The sequence below is a fragment of the Fusarium poae genome (genome assembly GCF_019609905.1).
Source record: "Fusarium poae strain DAOMC 252244 chromosome Unknown contig_3, whole genome shotgun sequence".
Lineage (NCBI taxonomy): Eukaryota > Fungi > Ascomycota > Sordariomycetes > Hypocreales > Nectriaceae > Fusarium > Fusarium poae.
Genome location: NW_025408661.1, coordinates 39,372 through 62,490, shown reverse-complemented (window position 1 = coordinate 62,490; position 23,119 = coordinate 39,372). Strand labels below are relative to the sequence as shown.

The window sequence follows — 23,119 nt, the reverse complement described above, 5'->3', positions numbered from 1 at the left end:
ACCAGACAGGTTATTCAGGGATTCTTTGATCAGGGGCAGCGGGTAACGGTCCTTAACCGTAATGTTGTTCAGGGCTCGGTAGTCTACGCAGAAGCGTAGACCACCGCCGGGTTTCTTAACGAATAGTACCGGGGAGGCTACAGGCGATGAGCTCGGGCGGATGAATCCCTTACGCAGATTCTCGTCTAGCCACTCTCGTAGGGCTGTCAGTTCGTTCCGGGACATTCCATATAAGGGTCCAAACGGCAGTTTTCCTCCTGGGGTTAGCTCGATGTGGTGGTCACCAGATCGATGCGGTGGTAACTTCTCTGCCTCCTTAGGCGAGAACACGTCTTGGAACTCTCGAAGTTCTTCTGGCAGCACGAATGCCTCTGGCTTAGGCTTAAGCAGGTAGTCCAGTTGCTTTAGGGTGACGGTAAAGAGGCGGTAACGGTCCTTCTGGCTGTATATTTGGGCGGTTCGCAGGGAAACCGGAAGGATATCCTTTCCCTCTAAGGCTGGTGGGATACTTCCTTTCATCTGGCGTATAAACTTCTTCGGGACGGTCTGTAAAGCCTTAATCCTTGTAGGCTTGGTTGGAGTGTTGCAGAATTTCTGGCAGTACGGGCTGTTAAATGTGAACGTGTGGGCCGCGAAGCTCACCTGCGGGTCGTGTTGCTTCAGCCAAGGCATTCCCAGAACAATAGGGTAGCTGGCTAACTGGGTCACGTAGAAGATCATGCTCTTCTGCTCGTGATCGGCAATGCGGAGTCCGGCGCGGACGTAGTAGGCGACCTTCCCGCTCTCGGCAGGTCGCCCGTCGAACACTTCAATCTCGAAGGTTCTCTTCAGGGGTCTAAACTTCAGGTTCTGGGACTTAGCCCAGCTCTCGTCGATAAACCCTTTTCCTTCCGCTCCGCTATCGGTCATAGCGTAGGACGGAATTGGTTCTCTTCCAGCCACATTAAGACTGGCAGGCAGTATCATCAGGTTCGAACGTTGGTTGTTCTCGTTCTCAATCGGGATTCCATGAACGGAGGCGGCGGACAGTTTGATCTTCAGTACAGTAGGTGCGGAGGTGGAAGCCTGGCGCCGACTTAGGACAGGCTTACCCCGTTTTCCTGGCGTCCTCGGGAGTGTCTAGATCGGCGGGAACTGGCGCGGCTGGATGTGGGCGAATGCGGAGACAGGGGCTGGCTGGTGCGGTTGGGGCTATAAGCGAAGGCGGCCTGGCGGAACCTGGTTGGGCGTGTGTCGGGTTCGGGGCAGTCGCGGAGGTAGTGGTTGGCTGAGCCACAACGGAAACACTGGTTGTTCTCTCGTCGCTGGTTAGGGCGGTTATAACGGCGTTGGTTGCTTATGTCCATGGGGTCTTCGGCTGGTTGGCGGTTCTCAGGGGGGCTTCTTCCCCTTCGGGGCGACAGGGACTTCTTCCTGGGCGTCAGGGGGTACTCCTTCGGAGGAGCATTAGTCCTCCGGGGGGCTGGCTGTAGTTCGGTTGCAAAACGGCGTCGTCGGTTTTCTAGGTCTTGTAAAAAGGCGGCTAGATCGTGGTATTTATAACTAGGCGGTGGGTTATGTACTAACATCCCGCGTAGTTCTCGGGAGACGGCTTGCTCTAGTAGGGTGGGGAGGGCTTCTTCCGACATTTCTCCCTCTAGTGCAAGGCGTTGGAATTCGGCGAAGAAGGTACTGAAATCTTTGTGGGCTTGACGGAGGCGGAACAGTTCGGCACGGGCATTATTAATACGGTTCGGGTCTCCAAAGGCGCGTTCTAGTAAGTTGATAATATCCTGGTAGTCAGGGAGTTGACATTCCCCGGCTTTAATATGCGGTAAAACCTGAGCATAAGCTCGTCCCTTGAGTCGGCCAGTTACATAAGACATTCGGGCAAGGCGTGTCGGGAATCGGTCATAGTTGGCTTTTAGTTTGGAGTGTATCTGGGAGACGAAACGGCGCAAGTCGGTTCGGTCACCTTCAAACTTGTCAGGGTCGGGTAGTCGTTCGGTAAGACTGGCTGATTCGGCAGATCGGGAAGGAGGCGGAGAAGTCGTTCCCACAGGAGCCGCTGTAAGAAGCTCAGCTGGTATGCTAGTCTCGGGGGTCTCGCGGGGCATAGGTACGGTAGGGCGGGCGGCGTCGAGGGCACGCCGTTCGGCCAGGCGGGCTTCAAAGAGGGCGTCATCTTTCTCTTTCAAGGTTCTCTTGGTCTGTTGCTCAACATATTCGAGTTGGATTTGTACAGCGTCGCGCTCTTTAGCGATCCGCTGGAGGGTATGCTCTCGATCCTGGATTTTCTCTTGGTCGGCTTGGAGCTGGTCCTCGAGGTGAGAGATACGGTTCTGGGCTTCCTCGGCGTAGGTGTAGACACTTTTGAAGTACTCGAACCAGTCGTCGAGATGCTCGGGGGCGTGGGCTCGGAAGGAGTCTGCGCCATCTGGCAGGAACGGAGGAAGCGGTCTAGCGGTCATTGCGTTCGGCGTCCAAACGGTAGGAGCTACGTAGTGTCACGGGCTGGTCTCGGGAATACAGGTGAACGGGGAACGCTTCAGGCGGAACGGGATCTATTGCTACGGATAGGCACTGCAGGCGGATCAGACTATTGACAAGACGTAGCTCGAGGAGCTACGTTCAGGATCTATCTAGTCGGTGAACTAAAGTCTCAGCGATAACGTATCGCCACGTGATCTAACCCACTTGTAGCTCTAGGGTAGGCAGGTCCGGTCTTGGTCTACCTTTAATACCTATAACCTATGCTAACGCCTATATACTGCATAAAAGAGGCATCAGTCGCCCATTAGGTCACCAGTAGATCGATGCACAAGAGAGGCATCGGTCGCCCATTAGGTCACCAGTAGATCGCTACGGGCAAGTGATATCAGTAAAGCCAGTATCAGGGTAAAGGTTAACAGGGCTATTCCGGGTCAAGGAGAATAGGTCAAGGGGACAGGGCTGTTCTGGGTCGAGGGGGACCAGGTCGAGGGGGACCGTGTTACGATCCCCGCGTTTACCTCACGTGTGACCCACAATTTTCAACCTATCGAATGTGGTCACTTCCACACACTTTCAACCACTCGGTGACCACTCCACTACGGTCACCTCAAACACTACACTCACGAATGGTGACCATCATGGTCACCATTGACCACAGTCACTTCAGACGTGACCACCCGTAGTATATATACATTCATTAGCATTAGTTAGTTACACTTAGCTCACCAGCTATCAATAAAACATCTTTACCTGAATACGCCTTACCCGCTCTATTCACTATTAAGAGACGTGACACTTCGCCACGCTCAGTATCACAACGCCCTACGTATCTGCCAACATAAACCTAGTACGGACTAGTTTATCCCTTGGGAATCCCAACCGTCACACTACCTGTCAAAGAGTTGTTCTCATCCTAAGGTCAACCTTTCATCTTGAGGTCAAGGTAGAAGCCTCACCCATGGTTCTTCCAAAACCTGCTCGAGCCTATATTTTGAACGTCTCCTTCGTTTTGTGCCTTGTCTAGTTGCTGAACCATCTTCGTTAAACCTAGTATCGCGATAGGTAGTAATAGAAACAGTAGCAAGCCAAGTTGCATAATAAATCGACGGCAAGATTTATTGCGAGCTTCAGGACTAGTGGATAATCCATTGGTTTTGAGCTAAGGTAATAATAGGCCAAACAGAGCTGCTGCCCACCAGAATCCCGCAAGGGCATCCCATACTTTCCAAGAATGGTGGAGCTTTGTATGCGCAGGAGAACTTCCACGAATCTCGGAAGTTGAGGAGGTAATAGGGGCTTCATAAGAGCAGTAATAGTTTCTTTCGCCTTCTCACTCGCAGGGTACATGAGTTCGCTTGTCCCTTCCTCCTCGAGGCCTTCAAGCGCAGAGGTATCGGTGTAGAACCGGAACATCTTGATCGCGTGAATGAAATCCTCATGAAGCCTCTCGCACTGCCGTTCTTTGTCTGCCCAGTCTCCAGTGCTGGCCCTGGCATTGACGCAGTGAACATCCTTGTGGTATTTTGTGAGGGCATCGATGGTGGGTTTGGTGAGCTTATAGGCAACCTCACTACACTGATCCATCTTGACGTGGACAATTTCAGCTTCAACGCTGATAAACTCGTAGTTCACGATGGCTTCAAAAATAGGATTCGCGGATTCGGGTGTCTCGGGTAGGAACAATGTGGTCAAGGCCCAGGTAGCATCTGGCGTTGAGAGAGCCTGGGCAAGACATTGCTGGAGCTGAAGGGCGGATTCAAGATGTTCGTGAGACTTCCCGATACGCTCGAGAGCTTTTGTAAACCACGGCTCGACCTCTGAGCCCAGGGTGACCTCGACAGATGACGCTGGAGGAGTAGGTGAAGCAGCAGATGCTGGCAATATCTGCAGCGGCATGTTGTTTCCTCAGATGGTAGTTAAGGAGGAAGCACTGAATATCGGGAAATCCTGTACTTAATGAGTCTGGCAATTGACTGGTAGTCGAAAAGGGACATGGCCAAGATAGCATGTGGTGTTTATATACATGCATGAGGAATGATGCCATGCTGACAGACTAGTGATGTTGTACAGTATGTACAACCGTGTTGTACGTACGTACAGAAAGAAAAAAGTACGTACACGTACTATGTACGTACAGTAGGATCTACAATACTCCTAATATAGGAATTTGTGGGTCATATTGTACAAATACGGGGGCTGTAACAAAACTTGCTACGAGCAACAGCACAAGCTTTTGAGTCTCAATAAGACAAAACATTAACTGGTGAAACTACGGCAGCGCGACATATTATTAACTCAAATGCGCTAGTATATACCATGCAGTACCCCTCACTCGGTCATACCCCTCTACCTACCGGTCAGCAAAAAAAATAGTCTCCCATACAAAATGCGAATTTTCAACATAACGGCAAAAACCTGGCAAAAATAGCAAAACAAAATTCACGTTTAGGATCAAGATTAGAATCGACTATATTTTAATATTCCCTTAGTCTTTTAACTGCGCGGCCTGCGCGGGTCCGTACAACTAGTAACTCTTCCGCCTCCGAATTTGAACCCTCATCCTCTTCCACTCCTCCCACCTCGATCACATCCTCGACAGCCTCTGTCTCTTCAGCTGCTTGGTCTGGCTCAGAAATAGTATTACCGGGCACTAGAGCCTCGGCTAGTGTCATGAACTTCCTGTTGGGATTCGGTATCGCCTTTCTCTTCTTCCCTCTGCTCAACCGCCCGACTTCCTCCTCTAAACGGGCTACTCTTGCGCTCAGCAAGGCGATCTTTGACTCTTGCGCTTCAAAACCTCTCGATATCACAGAATACCGTCTTCCCGTTGAGGGACTTTTGTTCTTCCCCAGATCCCTGATATGACGGCTGGTCTTTGGCGTGTTATCAGAGTCGCGTTGCCCGTCGCTGGGGCCGTCCGATGCAGGCGTCGTTTCCTTCTTGTCTGACTGAATTTCTGGATGCATGAGCGCTTTCCGTCGAGAGATCGGCCAGTTCCTAGTCACTCTCCAGCCAGAAAGGATGTTTTTCTTCGTCATGCCCACTTCCCTGGCTTTGGCATAAGCCTTGATGAAGTTGACCTTGTCCACCGGGGCAGAATCGGTCAGGCTTGTCAGTTTTTGAAGTTCTTTACGATAGGTAGCCTTGGAGACATTGAACACTCCATTATCAAGTGGCTGTAGACCGTGAGAGCAGTGGGCTGGCAGGTAACAACAATATACGTTATTCAAAAAGCACGTAGCTATCCACTCATCCTGGATTTTGAGTTAGCGACATTTTTTATTCAGAAGGCTCAGAACAAGCAGATACGCACGGATACGTGGCTTCTATGGCCATCTAATATGATAAGCCTCGCATCGGACTCATCTTCCGGTTGTGTTTGGGGAAGATAGACTTCTCTGAGCCACTAGATTGCGATATGGTTGTCTGTCCAGCCGTTGTCGGACGTGATATAATACCAGTCGGCCACCTCCTCGAGCTCTTCGATAAACCACTGTTGTTGAATTTCTTTGCCTTTAAAGATAATCCCAGGTTTCAGAAGACGGCCAGTTGCAGTCACGGCTTCGAGAAAGCTAGTCCAAGTGCGGGACTGAGAGCCTCTGAGGAAAGCCTTCCTTTTGGGATCGCTGCTGCCGATAACCAAGGAATCCAAGCCTGGATTCGCAATGGATTAGCTGAATCAATGGGTATAACGACAAATGCTTACCAAATCCAGCCATTATACCGCCATCGTCAACGTTAACCGTGTTCTCAGGGTTGATCCAGCCATATTCTCTCTCGCGAATATTAAAGTACCAATTGACGGCGGTCGGGGTAAAACAATTGAACCTCGATGCTTCTTGGCGTTTTCCTACCTTGCTCTTTATGGATGGATGGCGTTTCACGAACCTGGCTAGCCAATGGACACCGATAGGCCGTTCCCTGCCTTGTTGTCGTAGGAGGGCAGCGACGGTGGCACGAACTTGACTGTGGGATGGAGCATAGCCTAGGGCCTCTTGCCGAAGTATCCAGGTAACCAATCTGGCCTCTTGAGACTTGGATAACAGCCGGCCAGGATGGGTGACTTCAGATTTAGGTGGTATGCCTCTTAGTCGATCAGAAAGAGTGGTCTGGGGCATGCCATGCTTCTGGGCGGCCTCATGTTGCGAGAGTCCATTATCTGTGACATCTAGTATGGCTTCGATAACATTATTCTCTGTATAAGGTAATTGAGGCATTTTCAGTGTGGTTTTGGGAGGCTGGTGTAGATAAAAATCTGATGAGACTTGGCGGAGGGAGGTTGATGAGGGAGGCGTTTTGAGACATTTCGCATTAGTGCTGTACGGTCATACCGCAAGCGTTACTAGAGAAGGAATGTTAAAATATTAAATTTTATGCAATTTTAAACACAGCCGCTATTTTCCCACGCTAATAGCTTCACTTTTGGTCAAAGACTGTGCAAGTGAAAAATCGCATTTTGTATGGGAGACTATTTTTTTTGCTGACCGGTAGAGGGGTATGACCGAGTGAGGGGTACGGTAGTCTAGATGGCTTCAAAAGCTTTGAATCAACGGCTTGTGTGATATCTAGATGATAGCCTTGTCTGTTGGTCACAGCCCCGTGATAGCCTCACTTTAGTAGTAGTAGTAGTAGTAGTAGTAGTAGTAGTAGTAGTAGTAGTAGTAGTAGTAGTAGTAGTAGTAGTAGTAGTAGTAGTAGTAGTAGTAGTAGTAGTAGTAGTAGTAGTAGTAGTAGTAGTAGTAGTGTTCATTACGCCCGGGAGAACGGATCTCATAGGGCCTATAGCTACGCTAAGCTAACCCTAGCCTCACTTTGATGATATAACGACACTTATTTGCACCCAAAACCCAAAACCAGGGTACCCATGGTTGTTGCTGTGCCAACCGTTTGTTTTTGGATATTCCTGATCAATTTACTGGTGCGATCCAGATCAATAAGGCTCGTTTCAAGGGATGCATCATTCTAGTCATCAATCCATGAACGCCAGTCGTGGATTGATTATTGATCTTGGATTGCAGTCTGGACTATTAGGAGCCCTGTTTCTAACCCTGCTAAGATTGTTAGGCAAGTCCATGTAAAGCAGACAGGTAGGGAAGATGAGGACGAACCGAGATTGAAAGTTTAACCATGAGTCCTAGACATGTCTCCTGCCTTTTGCCCTTGGCGATACTTGCCACGAGTTTTTCCCACCAGGCAAACCTTTTGTGGATGGATTTGTCGATGTTCATAGGTTCAGGTGGGACCTCCACCTGATTGGCGATCCTCTTCCATATCCACCGAATGCTCTGAGTATGAGGGTAAGTGTCTCGATTGTATAAAGTGATTTAGACTCTGCATGGCCAACCCTGACACTCAAACATAGAAAGAGGAACGTGGCGATGCTTTTGCACTTACACTTTTATCTGTCATCAGTGGAATGTGCGCCAACCAGTCATCTAATACACTCTTGTGGTCAGAGGTGGTGGCAAGCATGCCAAGTAAAAAGGCCGGTAAAGGGGGCACTTGAGTGAAAAGTTGAGGCCTCAGCGTTAGCATGATGCTTATGCATTTACCGAGGTTCTCAAGGTTGGCAATAACAGAGGGGTGATTTCGTGGTAGCCTGGAAGACCTAGTCAGCTATCATTCTCTTACTCCCCACCTACCCCTTCCTCTACACACATACCTCAAAAGACGGCATTGAAGGTAGACAGTCGCCGCAATCCTCCAAGCCTCAGTTGCACGGCTACTTATCACTGGATTTTTGGTTGGTGACCATAATAGCTCGCAGATCTCCCACTGAATTTGTCCATTGTGGAAGCTCAGAAAATCCCCGATCCAAAAATTCCGCGGTGATTGGGACAATGAGGCTCTTGGGTTCCTGCTTCATGCGGGCCGCACAGTATGTGGTCTGGCTTATCATGTGGAGCAATTTAGTCGAGACGCCACATCCACTACGTATCTCCAATAAATCCTCCTCTGTATCGCACAGTAACCAGTTGAACTTGCTTGCTTCATCCTCCATGTCCATCTCAGATAGCGAAGGGAGAGTCTGAAACATTTCAGCGAGAATCTGGTGAAATCCGTCTTTCCTTTGGCGTGTTGCGGGTAAGTTTTGCAGTTGCTCCGGTGTTTGAGGGCGGGTCGATACAGGCTGAGAGGATGAAGTCACTTTGTTGGCCTTATTGTTGTTTCCACCATGTTCTTCAGCCTTACGCTTGAAAGGGGTGTCTCCAAGACTTTTGATATTGGCATTAGCTCCATTTTTAAGATCATTATCCCCAGCACCAGCACAGTCGCTACTATAGTCACCGGAGCTCTGGTGCTGAGAAACAATCTTATCAAGGAAAGCGTTCGGCAACGGGGAGAGAAGCTGGTTGATAGTCGACAACCTTTCGGATTGAGACCAATTTATTATTGTTGCATCGAACTGTCTCAAGCTGGGTAATGGACAAGGCCCAGTTTGATCAAGAACTGGAGACTGGGTTTGGTCAAGAGAAGAGAAGCTGGAGGCGGCCATGGCTGAATGTGCTCAAGTCAAAGGGAGAGATGGAAGTCAGTAGTAGTTTAGGTTTCGCAAAAAGAATCTAGACGGGGGGCACTGTCACAGCCTGAGTCTGAGCCTGAGCCTGAGCCTGATCCTGATCCTGGGGGCGCTATAGCTATATATATGAGAATGCAGTGTAAGGTCAGGGACCTTACATCCTAGTCTTTTGCCGTATAGCGCAGCGGGTAAGGCCCTGAATGCATCCAGGGACCCTGGCCGTGACAGGCACGAGGTTTTAAGCTTGAAACACGACTGTGTCTTATTTCTGCTTAGGTCTCCTTTAGGTATCTCTCCGAGTTTGATGAGTGTCCGTACTTCTGGGTGGGTTTCTAGATTCACGCCACTGTCAATACTCGCTGTCGACACCCTGTGTTGACCGGGAATGACACTGCAATTTGAGTTGCTGCCTAACGTATTTCACCACCACCCAGCCCACCCACTTGGGGATAGTCTGAACACCAATACAGCTATCTATGATGCGTACATTTAAATATGGGAATTGATAGGGACGCATGATACTTTTACTACGGGACGCATGACCTTATGGACGCATGACTTTTTAAGTAATTTAATTGGTTAAAAAAATATTACCCCACTAGTACTTCTGTAATCCCTGCAAGGAACAATCCCACCTCAGCGCTCATCATATGTCAACTCAATCAATCAATCACCCCAATCAAATCAATCAAATCGTCGAATTCTTCCTTTCAATCAAATCAAATCACACATTTCTAAAGTTGAAATAATTGACATATTACATATGCATCATGTGATCGTCTAATCTCGAGGGAAAATCCACATCTTCCCGAGCCACTACCCTACACTAGATAGTCGCAGATGAAAGTCTACTCTCAAATAGCGGGGGAATTAGCGGCAAAGCTAAGTATCTGCTATCGTGATCTAACGCATGACCCCACCGCGCGTATGCAATGTGGAACGCGTTTTCCAACCATGTCGCGCCATCGAAATAAAATAATCCCTTCTACACGTGGTTTTTATTCCATTTCACCAGTAGGATGTCGAACTCGCCACTCTCCCCGTCGCCAGCTGGCTTTCCGCCAACAACATTGACACCTTGCCCTACACCTCCTTCTTCCGTCTTCTCACGATTGTCTCAGCCTAAAACGGTTGCCAAGCAGTTGGAAGAAGCAGCCGTTGGAGCTTTACCTCCCAACCCGACTATTGAGGATCTGCCCAAGATTACCTGGAGGAACCGTCGCTTCGTCCAAGAGGATTTGTTGGCTCGAAAAGGTGCAAAGGGCAGGAAGAGCTGGATTAGGTCGCATGGAACCTTCCTTGTCGAACTGAACTATCAGGATCTACCGATAGGCCACGTCTGGTGCTGCGATCGATGTGATATGAGAGGCGCAGCGGAGTTCTTCTCGGTGCAAGCCACATCTTCCGCAGCAGATCATCTGTGAAAGTCTGTGCTTATCCCGTTCAATCTTGCAGACAATATATCCAGCAGCTAATCGACCTGTACAGAGCTCACCGGATCACCCAAGCCAGCCAGTCTAGCGAGCCAAGTCCTGGCGATGAAAGTGCCATTGATATTTATTCCGGTGCAACACCCAAAAGGCGCCGGCTTGAACAGAGCGTCATACCAAAAGCGAAAATAAAAGCTATACAGGAACTAAGCGTTGGGTTCATCATTGATAGCGACGTGCCATTCACCATCTTCGAGCACAGCTCTCTTCGGAAGATCTTCAGCCACTTCGACAGTGATTTAGTACTCCAGATGGCGTGGAGTGGTAGTTCTGTCACTAGAGAGATACATCGACTCTTTGAAGCGAAGCGGGATACCATCAAAGCAGAGCTCCGCAACGCTTTGACAGCGGTGCACATTAGCTTCGACCTCTGGACGTCACCGAATCGCTTTGCGATCATGGCTGTATTTGCGCACTTCATCGATCAACTGGGGCATCAGCAATCTCGTCTGCTGGCTCTACGTCGTCAATTTGGTGCTCATAGCGGCGAGAACCTTGCCGGTTCTCTGGTTGACATCGTCTACGAATGGGAGATTGAGGGGCGTGTTGGCTGTGCTATCTCCGATAACATGACGGCAAACGATACTTGTCTGTACCATATGTACCCACGGCTCGATCCATCGATGAGGCCTGTTGATATCAAGGCCCGTCGGATGCGATGCTATGGGCACATGCTCACTCTCGTCGCGCGTGCCTTCCTTTTTGGCAAAGACGCCGAGTCATTCGAGCTGGAGTCTGACATCAACGGCATGCGCGGCCTTGTGGAGCAGGACCTGGATCATTGGCGCACGAAGGGACCCATTGGGAAGCTCCGCAACATTGTCAAGTTTATCCGTTCATCGCCGCAGCGGAGCGAACAGTTCAAGTGAGTTGCCCGGGAGCAGGATCACGAGGAATACCAGCTCTGCGAGGAATCCACGGCCGAGCTCGAGGTCGTCATGAAAAACGAAACGCGGTGGAACTCCACTTACATGATGATTGAGAGGGCTTTGCGAAAGCAGAAAGATATCAGAGCATTTATCTTTGCAACTCAAGAAGAGGAAGACGGGGCAAGACGGATCCCGGCGGAGGACATATTGTCCAGTGAAGACTGGCGGGTTCTTGGCGAAGTCAACGAGATTCTCAAACCCATATACCTTCAGACGATGCGGACGCAAGGCTGGGGTAAAGGTGACAGCCATGGACGCCTGTGGGAGGTGGTGATAGGAATGGAATATCTGTTGGAGCATTTTGAGGACTGGAAGGCCTTCTGTAGTGAGGTTACGGAGGAGACGATGGGAGAAACTCAAGTGGATGCTGCGGAGCGGATTGCAACGGCGTCAGCAAATTTCCGAGAGTCCAACGGTCGGCCAAGCCGCGTTCGCCGTCTCCCCTGCCCGCTTTGAGGAGGATGAGGTTTACGCGCTACCACAGCGGAGTCAACCTCCGATATTCGTAGAATCTGCCTTACCGTTGCATTCTCGGGCTGATTATTCTACGGCGGAGAAACGATCAGCGTCCGAGACGTCGCAAAAGAGCACATTACCAGCGGACCATCGAGCCTACATTCGGGCATCAATCAACAACGGGTGGAAGAAGCTGAATGAGTATTATGACAAGCTCGGAGAATCTCCCTTGTTTGCGGCAGCAATCATTCTTCACCCGAGGTTCGGGATCAGCTGGTTAGAGGCGACTTGGGTGTCTGAGGAGCAACTCGCTTGGGTTCGTGATGCCAAGGCTGGAATCAAGGATTACTTCACCCGTTGGTACGACGCGAACCAGGGACTGTGCGAGGAAACAACGAAGAACGACGCAGCGCCAACGACGACGGGTCAAGAGGATGATCAGTACACTCAGTGGATTAATAGCAAGACAAAGAAAGCGTTTGCGACGGGTGACAGTGTCGGCGAGCTCGAAAGGTACCTCCGTCTCGAGCCACAGGATACGCAGGATGCTATCGAATGGTGGAGAGACCACAGGGCTTCATTTCCTTCACTGAGCAGCTTTGCCCTGGATGTCTTTGCTATTCCAGCGATGGCGAGCGATTGTGAGAGACAATTCAGCCTAGCGAAGCTGACGTTGACTTCTCAGAGGCTCTCGATGGGCGCAGATACATTGGAACATGTTCAATGCCTCAAGAACTGGGTCAGGCAGGGCGGAGTAAGGTTAGGTAGTTGGGTGGGTAGCTGAGTGTTGGTGTACACGAGGGGGATGACTTCGGGTTGGGGTCCCCACACACGGAATTGAAAAGGGTATCAATCAAATCAAACAAATCAACTTTGAGCTCGAGGGCTGTCAATCAAATCAACTTCGGGGCCAAAGTTGATTTGATTGACATATGATGAGCGCTGGACTGAGGATCTAATCGAGTGATGGATGGCTCACCAGGGACAATTTCCGATGGTCAGCCAGTTAGCTCTCGATATACTCGCGATACCGGCAATGGCAACTGATTGCGAGAGGTCGTTCAGCCTCGCCAAGTTGACGGTGACGTCACAGAGGCTTTCGATGACGACGGAAACATTGGAGAAGTTGCAATGTCTAAAGAATTGGGTCAGACATGGTGCGGTAAAGCTGGGGGCGACAGCAAGTGGGGGAGACGAGGTCTAGTGGAAGATTGGACATAGTAGCATAGAGAGCATAGAGGGTAAGATTTGAAATATTTGAAATATTTGAATAAATATTTCAAACAACAAATCCAGCGTTGAGGGTTGCCAAATATCTCAAATATGACCCTAGATCCCCTTTCCTCTGCGTTGCGCTAACCCCAAGTTGGCGCTAGCTAACCCCAAGTGTGGGGTTGGGGTTATTTTGAACCAATCAGCTACTCGTCTCAGCATCCAACGATTAAGCGTAAAAAATTAAGCGAGATTTTCCATTTTGGTGGCCGATTGTGGATGAATCGCCTCTTAATAGTTCCTAGGGTTAAAAATGCAGTGTAGATGGATTACAGATCAGCCACGGACAGTTAAACCTGGGGGTCGTAAATGTTACAGTTGTCGTAGAATGTAAATGTTACAGTCGCGTCACGTAACCCCAAGCTTCCGCTAGCTAACCCCAAGTGTGGGGTTGGGGTTATTTTTAACCAATTAGCTACTCGATCGAGCCTAAGACGATCCAGCCTAAAAGTTTAAGCGAAAATCTCCATTTTGGTGAGCGATTCATGATGAATCGCCTCTTAATAGTTCCTAGGGTTAGGAAAGGGCTGCTAGTGACTAAAAAGATAATTATGCCTGCCTCTGCTCTAAAACAATCTCATCACCAACACACGACCTGAACGATAGCCGATAGCGACCGTTGATCTAACAATAGCGGACATGCCCCGTTGATAGTCCGGAGGTAGCCAAAGCATCTTCTTTCCATCTTCAACAATCCATTCGCCATCCGTGCTTATACCCCATCCAGAATGGCGAACACGCGGTAATGTTATTTCAGTCGACCAATCATTTACGGCAGGCGGCAGAGCTGGGTGATCCAGATTTAGAAGTCCAATATCGGTAGAGAGGAGGGCATTTGACGTTGGATCAAATGAAAGGTGATATAATGTTCCCACGACGTCAAGCGTCTGCTCGCATGCGCCTGTGGCCGCGTCCCAGATCTTGACTGTGTTATCACCTGAGCCAGATGCAATACGCTGGCCATCTGCCGAGAACACCACCGAATTCACCGTATCGCCATGGCCCTCAAGCGTCTGCTTGCATGCGCCCGTGGCTGTGTCCCAGATCTTGACTGTCCCATCATCTGAGCCAGATGCAATACGCTGGCCATCTGCCGAGAACACCACCGAATTCACCGTATCGCCATGGCCCTCGAGCGTCTGCTCGCATGCGCCCGTGGCCGCGTCCCAGATCTTGACTGTCCCATCAATTGAGCCAGATGCAATACGCTGGCCATCTGCCGAGAACACCACCGAATTCACCCAACCGCCATGGCCCTCAAGCGTCTGCTTGCATGCGCCCGTGGCCGCGTCCCAGATCTTGACTGTCCCATCATCTGAGCCAGATGCAATACGCTGGCCATCTGCCGAGAACACCACCGAATTCACCGTATCGCCATGGCCCTCAAGCGTCTGCTTGCATGCGCCCGTGGCCGCGTCCCAGATCTTGACTGTCGTATCATCTGAGCCAGATGCAATACGCTGGCCATCTGCCGAGAACACCACCGACGTCACCCAATGGCCATGGCCCTCGAGCGTCTGCTCGCATGCGCCCGTGGCCGCGTCCCAGATCTTGACTGTGTTATCACCTGAGCCAGATGCAAGACGCTGGCCATCTGCCGAGAACACCACCGACGTCACCCAACCGCCATGGCCCTCAAGCGTCTGCTTGCATGCGCCCGTGGCCGCGTCCCAGATCTTGACTGTCCCATCACGTGAGCCAGATGCAAGACGCTGGCCATCTGCCGAGAACACCACCGAATTCACCGTATCGCCATGGCCCTCGAGCGTCTGCTCGCATGCGCCCGTGGCCGCGTCCCAGATCTTGACTGTGTTATCACCTGAGCCAGATGCAAGACGCTGGCCATCTGCCGAGAACACCACCGAATTCACCCAATTGCCATGGCCCTCGAGAGTCTGCTCGCATGCGCCCGTGGCCGCGTCCCAGATCTTGACTGTGTTATCACCTGAGCCAGATGCAAGACGCTGGCCATCTGCCGAGAACACCACCGAGCTCACCAAATCGCCATGGCCCTCAAGCGTCTTCTCGTAAGCGTTCCAATCTGCCTCCATTCTTGGCTTCAATACCATCCAATCCGGCTCCTCCTTCTTAAAGAGCTCTCTGGTGAGACTGTGTTCAGGACTGAACACGAGTGCGGACGCATAAGCCTGCAATGGAGCAATCTCGATGGCGCGAGCATGAGAAAGAATGAATCGGCGCGCATCTCGAAGTAGTTCTGTCAGTTTCTGCGCTCCCGCGATTTTCTATAACCTTGTTAGACGGCTTCCAATATACATCTAGAGCAGCTTACCACTAAAGCCTCGAGCTTGTGTACCGCCTTGGTTCCCTCCGATATGCTTCGTAGCAGACCAAGACATTCCAGCCAATACAAGTACTTCTTCTGGATGAATACATGGACGTTGCCGTTATCCCGTAGAATGTCGTTGACTTCTGCGACATCTGAGTCGTGAAGATGGTCAACCCAGTAGACGCATGAATATCGAATTGGGGATAATGGGTCGGGATTAGTCGGTGAGACCTGATCAATGGAGAATCCTGGCGTGTTGAGACTGTAGATGTTTCGTCGAAGAGTTTCCGACAGGACCCCTAGCGACCTCGAGAAGAGGGCATAGTGCTGGTGCGCAATGCCAGAAGGTAGGATTTGTTTTGACGCGTTCTTGAGCAGGAAATCTTTGGCTGATTGATGCACAAAGTAGATGACGCCTTTTCGAAGAGTCAGAAAAGAACCACAGGAGCTGATGATTTCTTCCAACTCATCCTGGTCAAGATCGTCGAGCGACTCAGCAAGAGCCTTCAACTCGTCCAAGTTGATGGGTCGGTATACGACCGAAGCAAGAGCGAGGGTATCCTTGCAACGATCTGCATCTTTCGAATCGCTGATATGTTCCACCATTCGCTTATAAAGAGGATCAAGACCTGGAGGGAATGACTTCAATGTGTCCAGCGTATGTCGTTTTCGGACCTTGGAATCTGCCAGTTCTTGACAAACCAAGGCTACCCAGAGAAAGGTGCCATCGGCGTTGCCAACCAAATGGCGTTGAACAGCGTCCCTTGTTTCCTTGTCGTAGTTTTTGAGGTCCGCCAGTTTCTCCACCTTGTATCCAATGTATGTGTCGACAGCCTTGGAGATGGAGTCTTGGTTCAGCTCGAGCTGAAGCCTGACCTTCTGCTTTGCATGGCCGAGTTTCTCCTCAATATCCAGCCAATTGCGGCTAGATATGATCCATTTGGCTCGAGACGGTTTAATGATGAAATCGAGGAGTTGGTCGCGGCTTGTCTTGCACTCATCGAGAGCATCAACAATCAGGATAGCACCGTCTGAAATCGGGTCATTAAGCATGGCTGCGAGGATCTTGGATAAGGCTTCCCAGGCATTCCCGTCCTCGAAAAGCTGCTTGCCCGCATGGTCGTGTTTCTCCCGAATATGCGAGATGAGCGACGGCTGTTGGACGACTAGAAGGTAGATCAGACCGCGCAGCACGGCCGTCGCATTACTCAGTCGTGCCTCGGTGGCCTGACAGAAGAAATAAGACAGGCGATTGCCGGGTTCCTTCTCCAGCTCGTCGATGATACCACATAGCAGCATCGTCTTGCCCTTACCGGGGTCACCTTTGATCCAGAGCAACTGGCTCTGCGGATTGTCACGCCATTGCTGGAAGTCGTCGTTATCGAGGATCCAGCGGTAAGAGTCCCTGAGCAGGCCGCCCTTTGTATCTTGGATGCGTGTCTTGTCGTCGCGAGGGTCAGTCTCGCGCAAGTCTTTCATGCATTGCTTGTCCCCATCATCTTGCACTGAACTTAGTTTATAAGGGTTGGGCACGTCGACGACGGGTAGCACCGCCACTAGTTCCCTTGTGTATGCAGCGGCGGCAGCCGCGGCATATCTCTGCCATTCCTTGTTCTTGTGAGAGTCCGAGTAGTCGCAGATTCCCCGAATCGGTAGGCAAGGGAGGATATCCATCAGACCGGCAGCCTCCATCTCAAAACAGATGGCGTCCAGCTGTCGAGCGATGTTGTCTCGTTGGATGCCGTTCCTCATGACTTGGTTCCCTGAAGCGATCGTTCCATAGTGAATCACCGGGTTATCCGTGCTCCGCCTGTTTCGTGGTACCAGCTTCGAACGGTCGCATCCATCGCAACTAGGTGATGGCGAGGTATGCTCATACGTCGAGGAGAAGAGGCGGTCCGCTGTAGTCGGGCGGCGGTACGGGGAGTCTTCGTCGAACTTTTCCTCTAATATGAGTAGGATTCGGCTGCTGTCTCGTTCATGCCTTGCTTGTAGGGACGACACGGCCGTGCCAAGCAGGTGATGCGGGCTCTTCGGGATCGCAGTGCGTTGGATCTGTCCGTCTCCGATAGTCTTCCCTAGGTCGTACTGCACCACCCTCGTCCCGACAACGACGTCGCCCAAACGCATGTCGACCTTGCCCGGCACTCCGCCTCCGATTCCCACCATCAAACCAAGGCGGATCGATGGGAAGGTACGGATGAGGTGGGTCAGCACGCTCGCCGCGTTGTTCGTTCCGTACTGGCCTATCGGCAAACACGCAATGACGATGTTGTGGCCCTGTATGCCGCCGAGCGTGTAGGTATTCGTGTCGTTTGTGTGTCTGGGCAGGTCTTCGTGGATGTCATCTAGCATGGCGCGAGCTGCGGTCATCTCTATGGGCAGCGCGCAGATCCAGGCGATTGTATACTGGTTGTTCGAGGCGGGCGACCCGTTTCGCGAGTCGTAAACCCCATCTTCTGGGTCGTCATGTGCGGTCTTGCGTCGCTTCGGAGGGTGAGAGGAGCTTGCCGTAGCATGGCCTTCGTGCCAAGGTCGTCTCCCATTCATCTCAGCGTGATGACCATCTGGTTATGATTCACAGGCGCGACTCTCCTCCGAGTGTCAGTAGGGGTAGAGGTCGCGGAATGACTGAACTGAATAGCGTCAGTGAAAGGCGATCGTCACAGCATAATTTATTTTGGCCGATTCGGGGAGACGGCTAAGCGCGCGTTAGGCATCCGTGGATGGTGTCGCTGTCAAACCCATGCACGCACTGCCACCGTTTGTGAGATTTGCGTGCGGTGAGGCCTCAGCAGCTGAGAAGGACCCTTGTAGCAAGGCGCAGCCTGCGAGTCCAATAGGATTGCCGAACGATGGGATGTGCATCTGCGCCTAGCTCAATCGCAGGGCTCTGCCGCGTTGGAAGTGGAAAAAGCAATGCAAAGCAGGCGAGAGCAGGCTGGCACGGCTTGGAGTTGATATGTGCACAGCCGGCTGTCAGATCACGCGCGTGGGGCAGCTTGCCCTGGTCAGCCACCACTCACGTGCGTCTCAAGGCAGTTTGCCAAAGAAGCCGTGCTAGAAGTTAACGTTAGTTAAGATTTCTACAATATTGAGCACTTGCACCTTCCTCTCCAACAATAACTCTCGTTTATAAACGAAGCCCCATATCTCGTTCTTGAGTAAATATCCACACTGTGTACACACTTGTCTGATATGAAAAGCGCGCGCCTCGATGTATTTACCTGATTAATGTTAGCTTTACCTGATTAATGTTAGCGACAGTACTTATGACTCGCACTGTCGACCTGGCTCCATTCCCCCACATTCGCAGGCAGCAGCGGTACTTCTAAGTACTTCATTCGTTAAGCCAGAAATTGCTTACGCACCCATAAGGCGGCCAAATTCTGACAGAACATCTGCTTATGAGGTAGAGCCATGTACCCAGGTTGCCCCACCCTAGACTTACAAAGAGCATGTTTTTTTTTGGACCTTCCGGTCCAAGTGCTCATAATTGAACATCAATTGGCGGCTCGGGGGGTACTGGTATATTCCGATTTTTACGATCTGCAGTCCTTGTTCGCCGAACCTTGAAGCCGCGAATAATCTATATCCATTAGCCTGGCATTGGGCGCCTTACTAGATGATTGGAACTGAGGAATGATCGAATGATAGCTACTTGATGCATCCGGTACAGTCCCGGCCAAAACCAGAGGCCGCCCTGACTTCCTAGATAATGTCTCTGAGCACAGGCCATTTGTGATTGACGTTGCGCACTGCAAAAGCTACACTAGCCACGGCCCAGTCTGTGCTCAGAGACATTATCTAGAAAGTCAGGGCGGCCTCTGATTTCGGTCGGGACTGTAACCCTAGTTCTATTATGAATAGTCTAAGCGAATGCCTTGTCACTAAACCTTCTGCTACGCACTGCCGCTCATGGGAGGACAGCCTGGAGCATATGTCCGCTATCGCCCGTACCCACTCTGATATGGTCAAAGTTGGATCGCACGATGATAAGTATAGCAAAGTTAGGGAGAGGCTTGTAAGACTTTCTCAACAAGTGCTAGTGGTATCGACCCCAGCTGCAAGCTTTGCCTTCTCCACCGCGCTCCTGACTGTGCCTGCCGTAATCTTTTCCGCTTCCTCTTTGCTGACTCTGGATATATCGATCGTGCAGAACAAGGTATCGCTGTAGACGGATGGCGTGGAATTCGTCGATGAGAGGGGGTGCACGTTGCTTGGTTGGCTTGTAGGCGACGTCCGGGCAATTTCAGCGTAGGATGTTTGTGGATTTGTTTGGGTGGAAGTGGTCATTGCCGGACACTTTAGGATGCTGTCGAGCTGCCCTCGGACCTGCCTCAACTCTTCCGCCATCTGGGCTTTTGTTTCCTGTATCTCTTGCTTGTATTCGTCGAGCTTCTGTTCCAACTCTCGAATCGTCTTTTGCTGGTCGCCGATCATGCTCCGTGTCGCTTCCTGCTGCTTGCTGAATTCGTCCCTGAGGATCCGCAAGACTCCAAAGACCTTTTGGAGCATTGCTGCGCCTGGATCGGTGTCGTTCTTGCCTTATTGGAGGCCATCGTTCGTGATTCTCGAGGTGATTCGCGTGGTGTTGGTTGGTGTTCGTTTCGCCGTTCCTGCGCTTTTCTCAAGAGCCTTCTCTTGGGCTTTAGTGGTTAGCGTTCTCTCACAAGCTGATTGGGTTGTTGGAAATGGCAGTGTAAGAGACGCAGGTGATGTCCAGTATTACGGTGATTGACTTGTTAGCTCTTCAGACCCTTATGAATGAATTTGGCGACTGATACGTGTCGGGCGCTCAAATATCCTTGGGCCGAACAGGTGTTTTTCATGATGACTAAGGATATCGGATTAAAGCCTTCCCGACGGCCGTTCAGCATGATGACTGGTACTGGACGCGAATTGGCGCCGAACCAAATACGCCAAATACTACTAAACGCGACATCTGTTAGTCCTTTCCATCTCCAGTTTTGAGAACAATCCCATGGCAGATCAACCGCGGTCGAAAGTGATCAAGGAAAATCCCATCGGGAAAGGTCTCAACGCCTTCCGTGCTTCGTTCAATTCGATATGTGAAGCCGAGAGCACCTTGTGCCCACCAGACGCGTTGGATCAGCTTGACCAAGAAGGTATAGCAAGCCTTTCTGCAATGTGCTATTCTGACCAACAAACAGATATCCAAAATCTCGTTCTCGATCTTCTCTCCGCCCTACGAAGCCTCCCCGCCGTTCGCCTCCTAAGGTCAAAGACAGGCCACGGCACCCTCCGAAGCGATCTCCTCAGACTCATTTCTGCTGCCGCCTCCGACGACTTCGACTACGACCGTGTCAAACCTCTCCTGAAAGCCGCCCTCGCTAGCGAACCTGATGCCCTAATCTGGGACCAAGTCTACGTCGCCGTTGCCGAATCCACCCCGCCTCCCCGACAGATAGCCTCGTCCCTCCAACAGACCCCATGGCTGCGCAATACGAGCAGCTTCGCAAACTCGTCCGAGCACCGCAAATACGTGGACGACGTGCTGAAAGAGGAACTTGGGTCTATGTATGTCGGGCTCCGTCGCTTTCATGACGCATACTTTGGAGGTGTGGCCGGCCTTGACGCAGCCTCGCAGGCGTTCTTTGATCAGTGCGTCGAAGCCAGCGATCCACTCTTTGAGGACGGTTGGAAGGGATGGCCTGAGGACGCGAAACAGGACGACGTGCTGAGCTGGTTTGCCGACTTCAGCGACAAGCTAACAGAATTCGTAGACAGCCACGGGTCAATCTCGACGCATCAACATCGACGACGGCCTCTTGCCCAGCCCAATAAGCCAATACAAGGTTCTACAGGAGAGCGCAAGTTGGACGTCGGTTTTGTCAAGGATACGAGTGCTGGGAAAGACTCGCGGTGCCACTGGTCGCAGATCTTGGTGCCTGGAGAGCTGAAGAGCAACCCGTCCGCCGACAAGGCCTCGATGGCGTGGCTTGATCTGGGGAGGTACGCGAGGGAGGTGCTGGCTGCGCAGAACGACCGTCGCTTCGTCTTGGGCTTTACCATCTGCGGGTCCCTCATGAGGGTATGGGCATTTGACCGGCTCGGGGGCATCGCATCGGAGCAGTTCGACATTAACAAAGATGGGCGTCAGTTTGTGTTCACGATCCTTGGCTTTCTCTGGATGAACGAGGAGCAGCTAGGATTCGATCCGACGATTATGACGGCAAACGGGGAGCGATTCATCGAGGTCGATCGGAATGGTTCGACCGAGCGGATCATCATCGACGAGGTGATGCAGCGGGCGCCTTGCATAGCTGGTCGAGCGACGACATGTTGGAAAGCCCATCCCGAAGGACGGCCGGAGATGCTGCTTGTCATTAAGGATTCGTGGCAATATCCGGAACGAGATGAAGAAGGCGAACTACTACGTGAGGCGACTGACAAGGGTGTCGTTAACGTAGCCCGGTACTATCACCACAAGACGGTACAGATTGACGGGGCAGATGATGACATCCGGAATAATGTTCGAAGAGGGCTGGATATTACGCAAGCTGCGAACTACCGTCCGGAACGACCAATCCGGCGGAACAACGTCGTATCTGGCACATCGAGAGAGGGTCGCGGCAGCGCCAGTGCCAGCAGAAAGCGGTCATCTAGCCAAGCTGGCGCTCCTCTTCCTTCTAGCAAGCGATCTTGTTCCGTGTCTTCAACGAGGGTCACCAGTTCATTACCAAATCGCGTACATCGGCGTGTCATTCTCCGAGACTACGGGATGCCTATCTACAAGGCGAGCTCCCGGTCGGCTCTGCTTGCTGCGTTTGGGCGGTGCATCGAAGGGCATGAATCTTTGCATAAGGCAGGCTTCCTTCACAGAGACATCTCGGTCAACAATCTCATGATCAACGAGGATGGCGATAACCCCTCCTGGTCTTCTTTCTTGATTGACCTTGACCTGGCTATCAAAGAGTCACGAGAGGCTGCGTCAGGGGCAAAGGGGAAAACCGGAACACGGGCTTTCATGGCAATCGGGGCGCTGCTGGGCGAGCAGCATTCCTTTATGCACGATCTTGAATCATTCTTCTGGGTCTTGTTCTGGATATGCATCCACTACAACGGGGCAGACGAAACCAGAGTCGTTCAAGAATTTGATAAGTGGAATTATGTTGATACGGGAGAATTGGCAAACTTGAAGAAAGGGCAAGTATCCCACGAAGGTGACTTCATCAAAACCGCGAAGGAGAATTTCACTCCCTATTATCAACCGTTAGTGCCTTGGGTCAATAAGGTACGGAAGGTAGTGTTTCCAAATGGTAGGAGGTGGGAGAGAGAGGACAAAGAACAATATGTTCGGGTGAGAGAGATCCTACAGGAGGCGAGACGGGACCCAGAGGTGTTGGGTGGAGGGGGAGCACCGTAAGATTGTGGCGGAGGGATATAGTGGCTACAGTAGGAGGACAACGAGCATGATTCGCTATTGCAGTTAAAAAACACGCCGAAGGGGTCCTGGTTAGGGTTATAAGTGATAAATATTTAGAGCTTTTTACTTATGGGCCTCCAGATTTTTATAAGCTTGCTAGTAAACTTGTGTCACAGCTCGAAGTCAGACCAGCCTACCCTAGAGCTACAAGTGGATCAGATCACGTGGCGATACGTTATCGCTGAGACTTTAGTTCACCGACTAGATAGATCCTGAACGTAGCTCCTCGAGCTGCAATAGATC

General features: G+C 51.2%; 4 protein-coding genes across 4 annotated transcripts; 2 read left to right on the top strand and 2 right to left on the bottom strand.

Annotated features, from left to right (window-relative positions):
• Positions 1-8,194: 8,194 nt before the first annotated feature.
• Positions 8,195-8,968, bottom strand: FPOAC1_013652 (uncharacterized protein; the record flags this gene model as incomplete). The annotated part of the gene is made up of 1 exon (XM_044857993.1): positions 8,195-8,968. The coding sequence occupies one exon, from the start codon at positions 8,966-8,968 to the stop codon at positions 8,195-8,197; it is 774 nt and encodes a 257-aa protein (XP_044700817.1).
• A 1,043-nt stretch (positions 8,969-10,011) lies between these two features.
• Positions 10,012-10,416, top strand: FPOAC1_013651 (uncharacterized protein; the record flags this gene model as incomplete). Its single annotated transcript, XM_044857992.1, has 1 exon — positions 10,012-10,416. One exon carries the CDS (start codon positions 10,012-10,014, stop codon positions 10,414-10,416), a length of 405 nt encoding a protein of 134 aa, XP_044700816.1.
• A 3,289-nt stretch (positions 10,417-13,705) lies between these two features.
• FPOAC1_013650 (uncharacterized protein) lies at positions 13,706-19,944 on the bottom strand (the record flags this gene model as incomplete). The annotated part of the gene is made up of 6 exons (XM_044857991.1): positions 13,706-15,382; positions 15,430-17,913; positions 18,453-18,486; positions 18,548-18,603; positions 18,654-18,673; positions 19,731-19,944. The coding sequence occupies 6 exons, from the start codon at positions 19,942-19,944 to the stop codon at positions 13,706-13,708; spliced, it is 4,485 nt and encodes a 1,494-aa protein (XP_044700815.1).
• A 315-nt stretch (positions 19,945-20,259) lies between these two features.
• Positions 20,260-22,816, top strand: FPOAC1_013649 (uncharacterized protein; the record flags this gene model as incomplete). Its single annotated transcript, XM_044857990.1, has 3 exons — positions 20,260-20,314; positions 20,418-20,555; positions 20,601-22,816. 3 exons carry the CDS (start codon positions 20,260-20,262, stop codon positions 22,814-22,816), a joined length of 2,409 nt encoding a protein of 802 aa, XP_044700814.1.
• Between the last annotated feature and the right edge of the window lie 303 nt (positions 22,817-23,119).